The sequence below is a fragment of the Amborella trichopoda genome, chromosome 3 (assembly GCF_054954075.1).
Source record: "Amborella trichopoda isolate Santa Cruz 75 chromosome 3, AtrichopodaSantaCruz75HAP2 v2.0, whole genome shotgun sequence".
NCBI classification, from domain to species: domain Eukaryota; kingdom Viridiplantae; phylum Streptophyta; class Magnoliopsida; order Amborellales; family Amborellaceae; genus Amborella; species Amborella trichopoda.
Genome location: NC_142338.1, coordinates 62,202,990 through 62,219,811, shown reverse-complemented (window position 1 = coordinate 62,219,811; position 16,822 = coordinate 62,202,990). Strand labels below are relative to the sequence as shown.

At 39.4% G+C, this 16,822-nt stretch overlaps 1 protein-coding gene across 29 annotated transcripts in view; it reads left to right on the top strand.

The window, feature by feature from the left end:
• BSL1 (BRI1 suppressor 1 (BSU1)-like 1) overlaps nucleotides 1-16,560 on the top strand; it is a 41,008-nt gene extending 24,448 nt beyond the window's left edge. For 3 of the 29 annotated variants that reach the window (XM_088862141.1, XM_088862142.1, XM_088862143.1), the window contains 14 exons: nucleotides 446-547; nucleotides 1,205-1,276; nucleotides 1,367-1,537; nucleotides 1,820-2,015; nucleotides 2,151-2,385; nucleotides 2,495-2,665; nucleotides 2,747-2,985; nucleotides 13,349-13,433; nucleotides 13,562-13,660; nucleotides 13,756-13,955; nucleotides 14,161-14,236; nucleotides 14,488-14,623; nucleotides 15,921-16,060; nucleotides 16,151-16,560. In XM_088862141.1, coding sequence (XP_088718267.1) covers nucleotides 490-547; nucleotides 1,205-1,276; nucleotides 1,367-1,537; nucleotides 1,820-2,015; nucleotides 2,151-2,385; nucleotides 2,495-2,665; nucleotides 2,747-2,985; nucleotides 13,349-13,433; nucleotides 13,562-13,660; nucleotides 13,756-13,955; nucleotides 14,161-14,236; nucleotides 14,488-14,623; nucleotides 15,921-16,060; nucleotides 16,151-16,234 — 1,962 coding nt within the window. In that variant the 5' untranslated portion in view covers nucleotides 446-489 and the 3' untranslated portion in view covers nucleotides 16,235-16,560. Of the gene's footprint in view, nucleotides 1-438; nucleotides 1,027-1,194; nucleotides 1,277-1,366; nucleotides 1,538-1,819; nucleotides 2,016-2,150; nucleotides 2,386-2,494; nucleotides 2,666-2,746; nucleotides 2,986-5,166; nucleotides 5,289-5,559; nucleotides 5,765-13,348; nucleotides 13,434-13,561; nucleotides 13,661-13,755; nucleotides 13,956-14,160; nucleotides 14,237-14,487; nucleotides 14,770-15,920; nucleotides 16,061-16,150 lie in introns of those variants that run through there. The other 26 variants (XM_088862134.1, XM_088862130.1, XM_088862153.1 and 23 more) reach the window with 18 other exon arrangements.
• Nucleotides 16,561-16,822: the final 262 nt, after the last annotated feature.

Sequence of the window (16,822 nt, the reverse complement as noted above, 5' to 3'; positions counted from 1 at the left end):
AGTAGGGGATCATCTTTACTTTCGAATTGGTTCTTGGCATTTTGGATGAAGCATTCATATTGTATATGTTCTTTGTATATTTTGGTGATATGCTTTGTGGTTCTCATGGCCTGGCTCATCATTGTATTGTTTCAAACTGTTTGTTGTTCGTTGTTTTTTATGGCTGTGGGGTGCTGTTGAGTATATTCTTTGCGGAAATAAATTCTATATAAGGCTTAGAATTTAGGTTTTACTTCACTGAAGAAAAGTCTGTACTCTGAGCTGCTTTTTAGAAATTATGTTTATGTTAATATTTCTGGTCTTTTATTCATGCAAAGGGTTTGTTTTTATTTGCAATAAATCTGATTAGTACATACTGCAGTATTGTCCATCTATTGCTTCTGTCAAAGTTCACTGAACCAGTAGATAATTATACACTATTAACTATATGCGACATAGTTGACAGCCTTTAGCAGATGCATATGGTCTCCTGAAGCACAGGGATGGCCGATGGGAATGGACTCTTGCTCCTGGGATACCTCCTTCGCCAAGGTATCAACATGCAGCAGTAAGTATCAACAAGTTGCATATGATGTACAGAATGTTCTACACATGCGGAGACTCGTGCATTGCCTATTGATCTTTGGGTTTGCTCTGTCTTCCATCTTAGGATGCCTTTATGCTTTAATGTCATAAGATAGGCGAGGGGGGTTGGGATTTTTTGGGGGATACACAACTTTTGTGGCTCTAAGGATGCGACTTTTGCGCACGTTGTTATGGGAGCTAATGAGGAGGCTCGCTCCATTACTAACCAATTTGAGAGTCACTTCTGTTGAAAGGGTTCCATTGTAGGATTCCTGAAGATGTTGTGGACATCTCTTGAACCATGTGTTATTTTGGTAATAGCAGCTTTTCCTTGATGGCCAAATAAAAAAGAAAATGGCTTCTTAATTTGAAGTTTGAAGGAGTGGGAAAACCAGTACTGAGTTTGATAGAGAAGCATTTTGACGTATGGTCTTTGCTCTGTCTTGCCTGTTAATAAACTGTGTAAGTTGAACGATAGTATAGGCGGCTGCATGCTTGGAGACTTATATATTTCTTGTAGTTCATTTTGTTGTGTTGCTCTATTTACATATTGGATTTGTCTTTTGAATTTTCTTGGGAACTTTGTGTACATCTAGAGTTAGCTTGTTTTTCATTTTACATATGAAACAGGCATTTGTAGGTGCCCGACTACATGTTTCAGGCGGTGTGCTTAGAGGAGGGCGTGCTGTTGAAGGTGAAGCGACTGTTTCAGGTAAATTCTTGCAGTACATTTTTCTATGTTCCCTTAACTTTCATCATATAAATGTGGTCAGTTATTTGCAACGATTTGTCGTTTTTATAGTGCTGGACACTGCTGCTGGAGTTTGGGTTGACAGAAATGGAATTGTCAGTTCTTCTCGATCTAACAAGTCTTCTGTTGAAACGGACCCAATGTTGGACCTTCTACATCGTTGTCGCCATGCATCTGCTTCTGTTGGATTGCGAGTATATGTTTATGGTGGACTTAGAGGAGGTAATTCCTCTGAATTGAGTTATGGACCTACGTAAGAAGCTTAGCTCATGGATCCTTTGTAGCAGACAAGATCATAGCCTATCTCTAACCATTAAATAGTACAAGTTTGACCATACCTTATCCACATCTTGTTCCACGTCATGTACTAGGAATATTTATCAGCTTATTCTCCTAATTAGACGGTTAAATACCTCGTCTTCAGTGGTTTATCAGACAACAATATGAATTTGGTGATTCTTTTTTCAGCAAGGTACCCTCTGATTATAGATTGTGTTTGGGCAGATGTTCTGCTTGACGATCTTCTTGTTGCGGAAAACTCACCGGTAATGACTGAAGTTAGCAGCCTTATCAACACATCTGAAATACCCTCTGGTTTGCGCAATCGGGATCTGGATCAGCTCAATAAGGAGCCCCAAACTTTGGCTTCCCAGCCAACCACCACAGGCCAATCAGATATTGCGGCATCTAGTGGCACAAGGTTGATATGTTCTGTTGATCATTCTCTATTATCTGCTTCAAATGCGGGCAAGCAGATCTTGGCTCTTGTTTTTCTTTTCTTTTTTCTTCTTTTTTTTGGGGAACTGGAAAGAAGTGATGAGTTTTTTGTTGTTAGCTTGGACGATAAATCTTTAGAGAAACTGGTTGAAGCTTCTACTGCTGAAGCAGAGGCAGTCAGTTCAGTCTTTGAAGCTGCAAAAGCTGCAGCAGCTGCAGTCCATCTAGAAGGGACTTCAGATGGGCAGAATCCTGTGGTTCAAACTGATGATAAGTCACAAGTCTCACATTGTTCACTTGATTCCAGTGATGAGGATGCCCTTGAATCAGATGTCCGCCTTCACCCTAGAGCTGTATGTATGCTGATCTTATTCTCTTCCCATAAATATGTTGCATTCTGAGTTCACAGTTGCGTGCTATCCATTACAACGAGAATGATAATTGTTGTGGTGATACATATAGGTAGTGGTTGCTAAAGAGACTGTTGGTGGCTTGGGGGGGCTTGTGAGGCAACTTTCCTTGGATCAGTTCGAAAATGAGAGCAGGCGAATGAGTCCTTGGAATATGGATCAGGGATATGGTGCAAAGCGGGTTTATAACAAGCAGAAGTCCCCTCTAGGATTGCACAGGAAGGCAAGAAACTATTTGAAAGCCATGTAACTACATTGTTGTTGAATGGAATGAATATTGAATCGAATGAAGAATCCTTTGCAGGTCATTTCCCTACTGCTTAGACCTCGAAATTGGAAGCCTCCGACTAACAGAAGCTTTTTTCTGGATTCATACGAAGTGGGAGAACTTTGTTATGCTGCTGAGCAAATATTTTTGCAAGAACCTACTGTTTTGCAACTCAGGGCTCCCATTAAAATTTTTGGGGATCTTCATGGACAGTTTGGTGACCTAATGCGCCTATTTGATGAGTATGGGTATCCGTCAACTGCCGGAGATATAACGTAAGTTTTCTATAAATAGACATGGTGCGAGTTTGATGTCGAATTTTTTAGGGGTATGATTTTCCTGGATGATTACCATCAGATTATTGCTAAATTGTTAACAAATTAGTTAATTGTAGCAGGCAGAATGACTGATTTGATATGTTTCTTTCATATGCTTGTCTTCTGCATGATGATAAACTTGGGAAATAAAATTCATACCTTACAAATTATGTGATTCATTTGCTGGTGGTTCTGGAATTACATTTCAAGGCTGTTTGATCTCATGAATGGGACACATTTCAAGTGCACTTTTTGTTATATTTAATAAAGCAAGGGAGTACCTTTAGTGCCCACGCATCACCATATTTCAGCTTTGCATGTCACTATATGGCATGTCATACATCACAACGTTTGTTATATAATATGGTATTAGTTCATATTATGGTGTATTTCTTATGGCATGACATGACATGTTAGATAGTAGGTATATCATATGTCTATATCAAGATATAACCTATCTATGATATATTATATGTTACTGCATGATATGATATTATCGTATGATGCATATAGGTTATTGCTATCATAGATGGATGTGTAGTATGGCATCTACGAATGATATTTATGTTTTATTTATATAATAGTAGCATTTATCGACTTCTGTGTAATGCAATATATTATTTTATTACATATATTATAGGCAACGTAGTAAAGTATAGAGGCACTTTTTTATGGTCTTGCGAGAGTGTGATATGCATTTATTCCTCATGTCATACTATATTCTTATAGCAGATTTTTAATTTTTTTTATAAAAAAATATGCCTTGATAGGTTTCTAACCTGAGGGATTACTTTCAAAACCTGATAGTTTAAAAAAATAGTGCAGTCCTTAAGGTGCACAAATTGTACAAAACATTTTTTCATTTAATGTCAAGTGACCTTTGCTATCATGGTGGATGTGTAGTATGGCATCTATGAATGATATTTATATTTTATTTATATAATAATATTTATCAACTTCTGTGTAATGTAGTATATTATTTTATTATATATATTATAATAAACGTAGTAAATTGTGTTGGAACTTTTTGCGGTCTTGTGGGAGTGTGATATGTATTTATTCCTCATGTTGAAAAACTTACTATATTCTTATAGCAAATTTTAAATTTTTTTTATTTAAAAAAAAATGCCTTGGCAGGTCTCTAACCCGAGGGAGTACTTTCAAAACCTGGTAGTCTAAAAAGATAGTGTAGTCTATAAGATGCACATATTGTACAAAACGTTTTTTCATTTAATGGTCACCTAACTTCACGTGACGTACTTTTATCTTTCTCTTCTCACTAAAATTTCATTAATTTTGGTGGCCTAATTTTGTTGTCCTCTTTCTCTTTCTACGCATTTCATTTTGGTTTTGTAAAACCCATCTGAGCTCTCTCTTTCTCTAAAAAACCTTCCCAAAGGTGGGTTTGACAACATGAAAAAACCAAAAGCTCTGCCCTACCTCTCTATCTATCCAACAATGGAAGGGCAGAGGGAGGTTCCCTTTGGTGTCCCTTCCAGTCCAGAATTGGGGCCTCACAATCAACAATCACAATTCCGGCGAAATAGAAGATCTATGTGATCAAATACTCCAGCTCAAAAGATTCTCTCTTTTGTTCTTCATTCTCAATAGGAAAGCATCAACAAAACACCAGCAAGAGAATTTATCCTGGAAGCGGAGGAGCTACTGAAATTTTAGTGGAAAGAGAAAGGTAGAAGTAGGTTACATGAAGTCAGGTGACCATTAAATGAAAAAATGTTGTGTACAATATGTGCGCCTTATGGACTACATTATTTTTTTAGACTACCATGTTTTGAAACTACTCCCTATCAAGGCATATTTTTTTAAATAAAAAAAATAAAAATCTGCTATAAGAATATATTTTTTGACATGAGGAATAAATGCATATCACACTTCTGCAAGACCACAAAAAAGTTCCTCTACACTTCACTGCATTTCCGATAATATATATATATACTAAAATAACATACTGCATTACACAGAAGTCGATAAATATTATTATTATATAAATATCATTCATAGATGCCATACTCACATCTATAAATGGCCATTGCGACTCAGGCCTGTAGGTGTCAGTCATGCCTATGAACTGCAGAAGCCTCGCACAAATAAGCCTTATTTTGAATAGCTATAATACAGATGTCATCCTGGCCCCAAATCAAGCACATGAGTCTCCTATGATGATCCAAGGATGCCCTCCAAGTTTCATCCAATTCAGGCGCGAATAGAAGAAAAATGTACAACATCAGTTTTTGGTCCAGGTTCGTAGCATGCCTATGGAGCACCATAGCTAGAACTCTACTCTTGAGACTTCTAGTGACCATGGGATCACCACCAACGGATTCAGATGGCCGAAAACAGTCACCTTGCCAAATTTCAGCTCAAACGGACCTTTTTAGGTCCTACTTTTAAAAAATGACAAGATTTTTACTATTCACTTGAACCTCTTTGAACAAGTTACTATTTATAGTATTTGTGTTTTCCAAAAATGGAGCAACTTGTGAAACCTGGTTCTCTCTTGTCTTGAAGCAGATAGACCCCAAATTCGAGTATTTTGTTCCTCTCACCAAGATCTACGTTTTGGCGGATGGCACGCACCATGGGGACTCCCGGATAACGAGAAATCTTAGAGAGAAGTTCTCTAAAAGTGCACAAATTGCAGAAAAATTCAACAGAGTATGTTGTCGCTCTGACAACCATATCTCAAGATTTCGGACTTCCACAACCTCAAGACCAGGTCTGTTACGATCGTGACTCAAAGGGTTTTGTTTTGAGTACTTATTTGCTCGAAAAGGAGGCCAGGAAGGCCTCTTATTAAAGCTCGAAAGAGGGCACATTTTTCTATCACTGAAATCCCATTTTCGGTGACGTTCAAAAATAGAAAAGTGACTAAATGGACTCCAAATCGAGGGGTTTTCATTCCAAAACGATCACAACAACCTCCTCTTTGATTTATGATAAATAAAATGACAAAAACACGACAAAATGGACAAGATTGAAGATCTAAAATTTCAAGTTTATGGCTTTGGCTGGATTTTGGGTTCATCATCAAAAGTTTGATTCAAGCCTCAAAATGCATATCAAATTGATCGTCTCGAGAATACCAATGTTTCTACGACGTTGGATCGCTCGGAATGTCATCGAAAAGCACCAAAAATGGGCCCGCCATAGGGAAGGCAAGAGGCCCATTTTTAAGGATGGTCTTGTCTTTTCCACAGAAGTATGGAGGGCAAAATGGTCATTATGGTCTAAAAACGAAAATCACTTTGAATTCATTTAAATGTATTATTTGACAATTAGGCATAGTTTTGAGCATCCACTCTTGTTTGGGATAACTCTTATTTTTCGCCATTTGTAAACCTAAGTTGAAAATAAGGTGCAATAGCTTGAAAAGTTGGCTAAGTTGAGGTAATTTTCTTGTGTCTTCACTTTCACTTCAAAAGAGAGGAGAGAGAATACTTTTACATTGAGATGACTACCCCTTGGACGACTAATCCCTACCCATTGACTATACTCCTTATCCTACTCCATACACCTCACACCCAACACCATATCTATCCATACTCCCTATCCTACGCCATACACCTCACACCTTACACCGTACCTATCCATACTCCCAATCCTACTCCATACACCTCAATACACCTCACATCCTATCCCTTAGTTTACGTATCCTTAACCCATCAACCATACACCCTAGCTCACCTAGGCTCATCTTCAACCTACATCATAGCCTTATGCCCTAGCCTTCTCTACACCTAGACCCTAGTCTCACTCAAGAAGCTCACAAGGACATGGGGATCCAACCTAGCCATCAGGCCCAAGCCGTCGGCTCGACCCTAGGTACCCGGTTATTTTCTCTCTCCTCTCTTTTTTCGCCTTTCTCTCTCTCCCTCTTTTTCTCTCTCTTTCTCTCTTTCCCCTCTTCCTCTCTGAGAGAGGTGGCTGGGGCTGGGCTGCCCCTCTCTCTCTCTCTCTCTCTCTCTCTCTCTCCCCTAAAGAGGCACGGTTGGGCCACCCTTATTCTCTCCCCCTCTCTCTCACTCTCTACCCCAAGAGAGAGGCGGCTGGGCCGCCTCTCTTTCTTTTTTCTCCCTCTTCTCTCCCTCTCTCTCCCTTGGAGAGAGGCGGCTGGGCTGCCTCTCTTTCTTTTTTCTCCCTCTTCTCTCCCTCTCTCTCCCTTGGAGAGAGGCAGCTGGGCTGCCCTTCTTCTCTCTCCCTCTCTCCCCCCGAGAGAGGCTTCTAGGCCACCCCCCTTTTGCCTCTCTTTTTTCTTTCACCCTCTCTCTGTCTCCCCCTAGAGAGAAGCGCTAGGCGACTCCTCTTTTCTCTCTCTCTCCCTATTTCTCTCTCTTTCACTTCTCTATACTCACCCCTCACACACAGTCACACCCTTTTCTCCCTTGATTTTTTCCTCTCTTTTCTCTCCCTTGATCACTTCCAAGGAGGCTCTTCAAGGCACAGTCGTGATGGGCTTGGCCCTTAGGCTCGTGTCCTTTGATTTCCTCTAAGGTGCCCAGCCCTTTTGGCTTGGACCTTTTTGGTAGACTCCGATAATATCCTACGGGAGGTAGTGCTGGGAGGCTGCCGGAACGGTTGGTGATCATCCTCTCACTCTCTCATTTCCCTTGATCACTTCCCAAGGAGGCTCTTCAGAACACAATCATTACGGACTTGCCCCGTAGGCTCTTGTCCTTTGATTTCTTCTGAGGTGCCTAGGCCTTCCGGCTTGGACCTTTTGGGTAGACCCTAGTAATATCTCCTAGAGGAGATAATGTCGGGAGGTTGCCAGATCGGTTAGTGATCATCCTCTCTCTTCTCCCTTCTCTCTCCTTTCATCTCACCTTTTTTCTACCTTATCACTCAGACCATCCTTTAGGGGGCTCTTCAAGGTGCATTTTAGACAGGTTTGTCCCTCGAACTCACGTCTCTTGAATCCTCTGGGGTACTCGGGCCTTGCGCCTGGTACCTTTCCTAGAAGGCATCGGTAATACCTCCTTGGGGAGGTCACATTGGAAGGCCGTTGGGTTCAAGGGTGGTTCTCTTCTTTTCCCCTCTCCTTTCTTTCCTCTTAATCCACCCTTTCCATCTATCCTTCATCTAAATCCTCTCCCGAAACCCAGATTAACTTCTAAACTATCCCAAAAAAATCACCCAAATCATTTACACTCACAAAGGGACGAAACCAAAGGGGCTCTCAATCCCAGATTCACAAAAGGGAAGGTGCGTAGAGTTGCGAAAAGGGAGCAAAGTCCAAACCGTGTCGAGAAGGCCAGGGGACTTTCGTAAGTGATCTAAGAGGATTAGCTGAGCCCGGACATGTCCCCGAACCCATTGTGCAAGGTAGGTGCCTGACTCCCTCACCACTAAAATCTCGCACTCGCCGTTGGTACTTATCCGTGCAAGCGGGTGTGCGCACACGCTCGGGCCCCACAGTTTTCTGAGAGAGCGTCCTCAGGCCAGACCCCGACCAGGTCCCTGAAACGATGAGGACGAGGCCCAACCAACTGCATTACATAGAAGTCGATAAATACTATTATTATATAAAATAAATATAAATATCATTCATGGATGTCATACTGCACATCCATCTATATCATGCAATAAAATATAGTATACTATATGCCTATTGTCTAACATGCCATAACAAATACACCATTATATGAACTAATACCATATCATATGACAAACGTTGTGATGTATGACATGCCATATAGTGTCATGCGAAGCTGAAATATGGTGATGATGAAAATTTGATTAAGTTTTAAAAATGATTTTAATAGATAAGCCACATTTACTGGTATTTGTTGTTTTCACTCTCTCTTTTGATAAAAAGTCTGGACATTGTCAAAGTAGGTCGATCCAAAACAAGCTTTTGACTTGGTACTCATAGTATTCACATTACCTTTTAGGGGCCGATTGGATGCTTAGAAAAATATTACTAGGAAATGGTTTTCCAAGGGGAGTGTCAATTTTTGTTGTTTGGATCCAAAATCTAGGTGGAAAGTCTTTGTTGTGAGAAATTGTTTTCTCTATTTCCAGCAATACGGAATTGTTATTCTACCAAGCTAAAAAAGTTAATTTCCTCGCCAAATTCCTTATGCAGCTAGACAGTTCTTTTCTTTAAAATGAGTGTCCATGATCTTTATTGTTAAGAGAAAGCTTATGATAGAGTACCTCGAGATTTGATTTTGATGGGTTTTGACAAAGAAAGGAGTCTTCAAACACGACATCGACTTTGTAAGAAATATGTACCAAGTAGCTCTAACTAGTGTGCAAACAATTAGTGGAGAGACGAGTGAGTTTTCAGTGACAATAGGTCTTACATCAGGGGTCAGTATTGATCTCATACCATAGTTACCGGGATCTTCTAAGGTGGAGGTTGCTTTCGCTCCGAAAGCTCGATCCCGTACTCCGAGATACAAGATCACGATTTCGGGCAATTCCTTGATATTTGGGATCTCCATTCAGGAAAGTGGGGAACTTGATCCCAGCTAATGGGATCTAGATCTCTTTGCCAAAAATTATGGTTCCATGAGTAAGCGGAACTACAATTCAACCAACTTGGAATCGAGTATCCTCTAATTTGGGAGCGAGTTTCACCAACACATGTTTTGGTTCATATACAATGGAATGTGGACCTCCAATTTTTTATGACCTACAAATTTTCTAGATGCTATGGTTTCCTACATATTTTACAATTCACAACTTTACACACGTTGTGAATCATGATTTATGTCTAGTTTCAAAGTAAAGCAACGAAAGAGAGGATAAGGAGAGAAGCAAGAAGATGGAAGGAGATACCAAAGTCAGTCGTGTTATGGTTCAATTAAAGAATGTCAATACACTAGCTTCCTTGGAGCTAGTTCATTGGGTCTTGTCTACCTCCTGAAGGACTTCTATTGCTTGAGTATTGGTCAACCAAATTGAGCCACTCATGAGATTGTCTTATGGGCGATGGAATAACATGTATGCGTGGAAATGTGAGGTCTCTCTCATGTTATGTTTTTTAGCCCCTAACAATCTTTGATGGAGGAGAGCTATTGGGAATTATATGTAGCAATTTCTTTCCTTTTCCTTGCGTTGCAAATGAGAACTTAATTATCGTGGCATTTCTTTTTTTGGAAACAATCTATCACAACATTCTTATATTAATCATCAATTGATGTTTAAGAGGGAGTTGCCCAATCCAACTGATTGGTGCCAATAATGAGGATGTGTACATTATAAGAAGACCAATGTAGGTCGGTATGCAATTTTTGTAATGAACGAGACCTACAATAGCTATTTTTATCATCCTCCCTTCCCATTGTTAACCTAGGATCGAGGACTTAGGTATTACATCACCATATTGGATTTTTATTATCGCTATGTGTGAGATCATACTCCAATGACAACAAAATGTCAAAGAGAATTTCAATGACATGAATTTTGTTTAGATGGATACTAAGTTTGTGAATCTGGAAAAAGTTTAACGTATTGTTCAATGGAATTCACTCCCAAATTACAATACAGTTAATAAGTGAACTTCAGGAACCTCGATCTGTATCATGGAGGAAAGCGATCCCATTTAGTAAAGAATTCGCTGCTGTGCAAATATGGAATGCGCTCTCTAAAAGTCAGGGATCTCGATCCCTTTACCTGACCATGTACGCAACTCATTCCCCCAACCACGGATCTTCAAGCTTGCCTCACTCTACGCTCCCACTCCCGATCCTGAAGCTCTTGTCGCTCCAGTTCCCGGTAACTATGGCCCATACCATTTTGTCTTAGTTATGGATGAATTAACTAGGCAACTAGATGAGATACTGTGGGGTATGTTGTTCGTATAGTTTTGATCGATGAGATCCGAAACAACGTCAATACAAAATTAGAACTTTGGAGGGATACCTTAGAATCTAATGGCTTTAAAATTAGCCGGACTAAGACAAAGTATATGGAATGCAAGTTTTAGTAATAATAGGAATAGAGATGAGGAACTAGTCAAGATTAATGGCCAAGAAATACCAAAAGGAGCGCATTTTCGATATCTTAGGTTGATAATCCACGAAAATGGAGAGATTGAGGAAGATTTCATACATAGAATTAGAGCTGGGTAGGCAAAGTGGAGATCTGTAACCAGAGTTTTATGTGAGGGCCACATACCAATGAATCTCAAGGTAAGTTCTATAAGACAACTGTGAGATCAGCTTTGCTTTATGGGGGCGGAATGTTGGGCAATCAAGAAAGAATATGCACATAGAATGAGTGTAGTTGAGATGGATGAGTGGCAAAACAAGAAGGGATAAAATTTGAAATGAATATATTTGGAAGAATTTAGGTTTGGAACCAATAGACGATAAGATCATAGAAAGTAGACTTAGGTGGGCTGGCCATATCCAATGCATACCCAATACAATACCTGTTAGGAGGTGCGAGTTAGTTCAAGTGAAAGGTTAAAACAACGCAAGGGGTTGTTCAAAAGGACGTGGTTGGAAGTAGTGAGGAAATATATATGGCCTCCGTGAAGGTAGGGCCCTTAATAGAGCGGAATGACGGACCATGATTTGTATAGCCGACCACAATTAGTTGGGAAAAGGCTTTGATGATGATGCATTCGGATGCTACCCAAACAACAAAAACTTATTTTACAGGAAATGTTTTATGCAAGAAATATATTTCCTATGAAATAGTTTTTTCAAGTCAATTTTTCGAGGGATCCAAAAGGCGAAAAACTTAGAAAACATAGTGGAAAAAGAAGTTTTAAAATAACAGAATTACACATACCAAATTTATATTTGGGTTCATATCTCCAACTCCAGTACCAAAGATGTGTCAACCTTGAGTTTGTAGCTTTTGTATTCTTGCTAGTTGTCCGTCAAATGCTTGTGTGAAGTTCATGGAGCAATTTTCTTAAGTATTAACGAACTAATCTTAACTTTCCAAGTTCTTCAGTGTTATCCTTGCCTGGTGTTTTACTTTTGCTGGAGTTTTACTTTTCATTAGATGAGATCTGTTAAAGCCTAAAGAACTTCTCTTTAATTAACAATGCATTGAAATAGATTAGGGAAAATAGCACTTAAATCCTCAAATCACCTTGCGAAATCATTAAGTAGTCAAATGACCTCTTTACTAATGCCACTGCAATATTTACTTTTTAAGTTTCATTACACCCATGTACCTCATCAAAATTTTTTTTTCCAAGATTCTCAAATTGCCCCTGTTTAAGGTTAAAAATTGTTGACCACAATAAAGTAGCCCAAGCCAAATGATAAAAATGCCCCTAGTTTTTTAGGGTTAGTTATACGAAACTGCCAAATAACAATGCTCCCATTGGTTGTTTAGGATTTTAGCAGCCGAGCTCACTTTTTTCATTCTAAATTCCTTGTTCATTTTTCCAACCCCTGAAAAACCAAGGGTATCATCATCATTTGGCTTGCCAAATGCCCCTGGTTGTTTAGAGTTTCTGACCCCAAATAAGAGTAATTTGGGAAACTTTAAAGAATTTTTTGAAGGAGGTATTTGGGTGTAATTAACTTTGTGTTGTGCTAAATAGGATCATTTGACAACCTTATGGATTTTGTAAAGTTGTTTTAAGTGATATTTTTCCTTGATATTTTCTTCTAACATTTCTTTCATCATCATCATTGAAGCTTTTTACCAATTAATTGGGGTCGGCTACACAAATCATGGTCGCTATTCTGCTCTATTAGGTCATAAGTCCTCATATCTTTTCTCACTATTTCCAACCTTATCCTTTTGGGCCTACCCTTTGTCCTTTTTGAACCTTCAACTTGAACATCACAAATCTGTACAACACATGGCCAGCCCACCTTAGTCTAATTTCTCTCATCTTATAACCTATTCGTGCCATACTTAAATTCTCCCAAGTATATGCATCTCGAATTCTATCTCTTCTTGTCTTTCCACTCGTCCATCTCAACAACCCCATCTCAGCTTCACTCGTCCTACAGGTATGTTGTTTCCTAACCACCCAACATTCCGTCCCATAATGTAAAGCTGGTCTCACAGCTGTCCTATAAAACTTGCCCTTCAGCTTCCTTGGTATGCGGCAATCACATAAAACTCCCGTTGCACATTTCAACTTCGTCCGTCCAGCTCACTCTAATTCTTCTAGCATTTCTTTATTTCAAATATTTTCTTTTTGTTATTTTTTTGGCTTGGTTGATATCTTTGTGAAATTTTGCTTGCTTTTTGTCATGTATACTATGATACTTTATCAAAAGCTGCACTTCATGACACAACATTGCAGTTTTGGAGATCTCGTCATGTCTTTTTCATTCTTTCAACAGTAAATGACACCACTTGGAAAATGTTGCAGGTACATTGACTATTTGTTTCTGGGGGACTATGTTGATCGTGGACAACACAGTTTGGAAACAATTACATTGCTTCTGGCTCTCAAGGCAAGTCTTTATTTTACTGAATCAAAAATGAGAGTTATTTGGTTTCTAGTTTTTTATGTTAACTTGTATAATCTTGATCTCTCTGTTGTTGACCGGAGTTACAATTTTGTTTTCATTGGCTCTCATAGATTGAGTATCCTGAACACGTCCATTTGATCCGGGGAAACCATGAAGCTGCCGACATAAATGCACTTTTTGGTTTCCGCATTGAATGCATTGAGAGAATGGTAATCATGAATATGTTCTATATTGCTTAAGTTTCAGTGCTTTTGCTGATCTGGAAGGTCATGTAATGCCCTGATTTGGATGGTGTTTGTTGTAGGGTGAGAATGATGGCATATGGGCATGGACTCGTTTCAATCAGCTTTTCAATACTCTGCCGCTTGCTGCACTCATTGAGAAGAAAATCATTTGCATGCACGGTGGAATTGGAAGGTCCATAAACTTTGTAGAGCAAATAGAGAAACTTGAAAGGCCTATTACAATGGACGCTGGATCCATTATTTTGATGGACCTTCTGTGGTAATGGATCTTTGTAATTCTTTCGTTGGGAATTGACAAATAATCTGTGTGACATTGGACACCCTGCAAATACTAGCTGCATAATTTGGTCCTCAGAAAGAGCACTTTCTTTTTGTAACGTTGTTATATTCAATACAAGAAGTTAACTCCCCTCCCAAAAAAAACAAAGAAGGTCCTTAGAATGGTTTTCTGGTGTTATTTCCAGGTCTGACCCCACAGAGAACGACAGTATAGAGGGACTACGACCGAATGCAAGAGGCCCAGGTCTAGTCACTTTTGGGGTATGAGACCTTTTTCTGTATATTTTTCAGAGCAATATTAGTGGGAAATCTATGCTATCAATTCATCTATCTGGTGTGTGACTAGGGTAAAAATGCCAACTGTCATATCCTACTTACAATCTTTACAATGAATGAAAGGATTGCATTGGGTGCTTGCTCCTACTAACCACATGCACACAAACAAGTGTATATATGTTTGTTTATATAGGTGTCTGTGATAAATAATTCTTATTCATCACTTGCAATTGCAGCCAGATCGTGTCCTGGACTTCTGTAAGAAAAACCGATTGCAGCTCATCATTAGAGCCCATGAATGTGTGATGGACGGCTTTGAGCGGTTTGCTCAGGGACACTTGATCACTCTATTTTCTGCAACCAATTATTGTGGTAATTTGATCAACTTTTAGCAGTTGTAGTTCTCTCTCCTGATCTAGCATCAATGGGGAAAGGGAAATTTACTAAAATGCACTTAAGAGATAAACGAGTGTTTCGAGACTCACTCAAGTTGACTCAGCCTCGGCCTTGTGCTAGAGGTGAGTTGCACTGATTACCTCAGAACAACTTATCTACAGAAAAGAAGGGGGCAACCCCTTATTTCTTCTCTTTCTCTCTCTCTCTCTCTCTCTCTCTCTCTCTCTCTCTCTCCCCTTTTGCTCTCTGCTCCCTCTTTAAAATGGCCCCTTTTCATCTCTCTACAAGCTTGAGCTCTCCCTGTGTCTACTCTAACCAAGTATTGTCTCTCTCTCACACACACAAAGGGGGTGATTTCCACTCCCCCTTTCTTTCCTCTCTTGCACTCCCCGCTCATCTCTCTATTAGGGAGTGAGATTTGAGAGAGAGATTAGCGAAAAAGGGAGTAATCTCTCATTGATCAAAGAGGGAGTAATGAGAGAGGGAGAAATCATAGATCAAAGAGGGAGATATCAAAGTGACAGCTGAGAAAGAAATTGAAGAGAGAGCTGAGAGAGGGTGAAATTGAAGAGAGCTGAGAGGGAGAAATTGAAGGAGAGCTGAGAGAGAAATCAAAGAGAGAGCTAAGTGAGAGAAATCAAAGAGAGCGAGATCAGAGAGAGAGAAAGAGAGAGGAACAAACCCTTTCACCACGTGCCCAGGGCTCTCTCACTCTCTCATGGGTACATGGTCAAAGGCCCCTCTTTTTAATTTTCTAACATTTTATTTTCAACGTTTTGCAGGTTTTTTTTTTGAAAAAAAAAACACAAGCGAGTCCAAATTTTACTTTTGCAGTGGTCTTAACTCGAGCGAGTCCACACAGACTCGCTCCAATAACTTGGCTTCGGCAAGGGTATTTAAAAAATTGCATCAAAATATGCAGGTTCATGAATTGGAATATTTGAAAAAAAAGATTGTATACAATAAGACCATTTATCTTTGCTACAAAGTGGTCACAATTGCCACTAGCCATTAAATATCAAATTGGATAGTTTGGAGTATGTCACAAAATTCAAGGAATGTTTTTGAATTTTGAGTCTAATCAATAACACACTCAACCATCCAATTTGAAATCTAACGAACACAAATGATTATGGCCTCCTTGTGCTTAAAAAGTGGTCTCTTTGTATATTTTTTCTTTGAAAAATGACAAAATGTTAATAGTTGGTGTATTTTGATAAATATATCCCATTGGGGAAATACTTGCATTTTTCTGATTAGAACAATGTGTCAGGAACGGCAAACAATGCTGGTGCAATATTGGTGGTTGGCAGGGATTTGGTGGTAGTTCCAAAGTTGATTCATCCCCTTCCACCTCCTTTCCAATCACCGGAATCATCCCCAGACCATGCCCTGGAAGAAACTTGGATGCAGGTGAATATCTTTGGAATTGCTTGCCTGTTCATGCTCTCTTTGCATTTCTGGTATAAAAAAGCATCCTTATTGATGCATTTCCCTCCACAGGAGCTTAATATACAAAGACCGCCAACGCCAACTCGGGGCAGGCCACAGCCTGCGCATGACCGCAACTCCTTGGCCTTTATATGACTGAGAGATCACCTCCTCTCCTTTCCTGCTTAAAGCATGCCGAGAGTGCCGTATCTTCATCTTTGCCCTGGCCATCATTGGTCAATCAGTTCATCTTATTCATATTCTTTTCATCTTTCCAGGTATGGAGATGTTTGTGCCCAACCATGTTCAATGGCGTTGCTGGTTCCTCAGAGAAATAAATGGGATGAATATGCGTTGATATTCATTGTATATTATTATTGGCAATATCTCATGCTCTGTATAATTATCACCGATAATGGCTTTGCATTTTTCATGTAATTCTACTGTACAAAGCAATAGATGAAGTTTTGCATGACGAGTTAGAGATGGATGTTTGCTATTGTCTCATGGTATACAATCACTTTGGAAAAATATCGTATATTTGTACACGTATAGTTAGTGTTGGATACTTGGACCAACTTTCAAACTTTCCCCATCCAGCAATAAATATGGACGGAATTTGGTATGAAAACCTAACACCATACCATGTGAAGTATGATTCAATCTCATTTGATTTTTATATTAGATGGATGACCATGATTAAATTACTCCTTTGCTAAACAACTCAAGGCACTAAAATGAAAT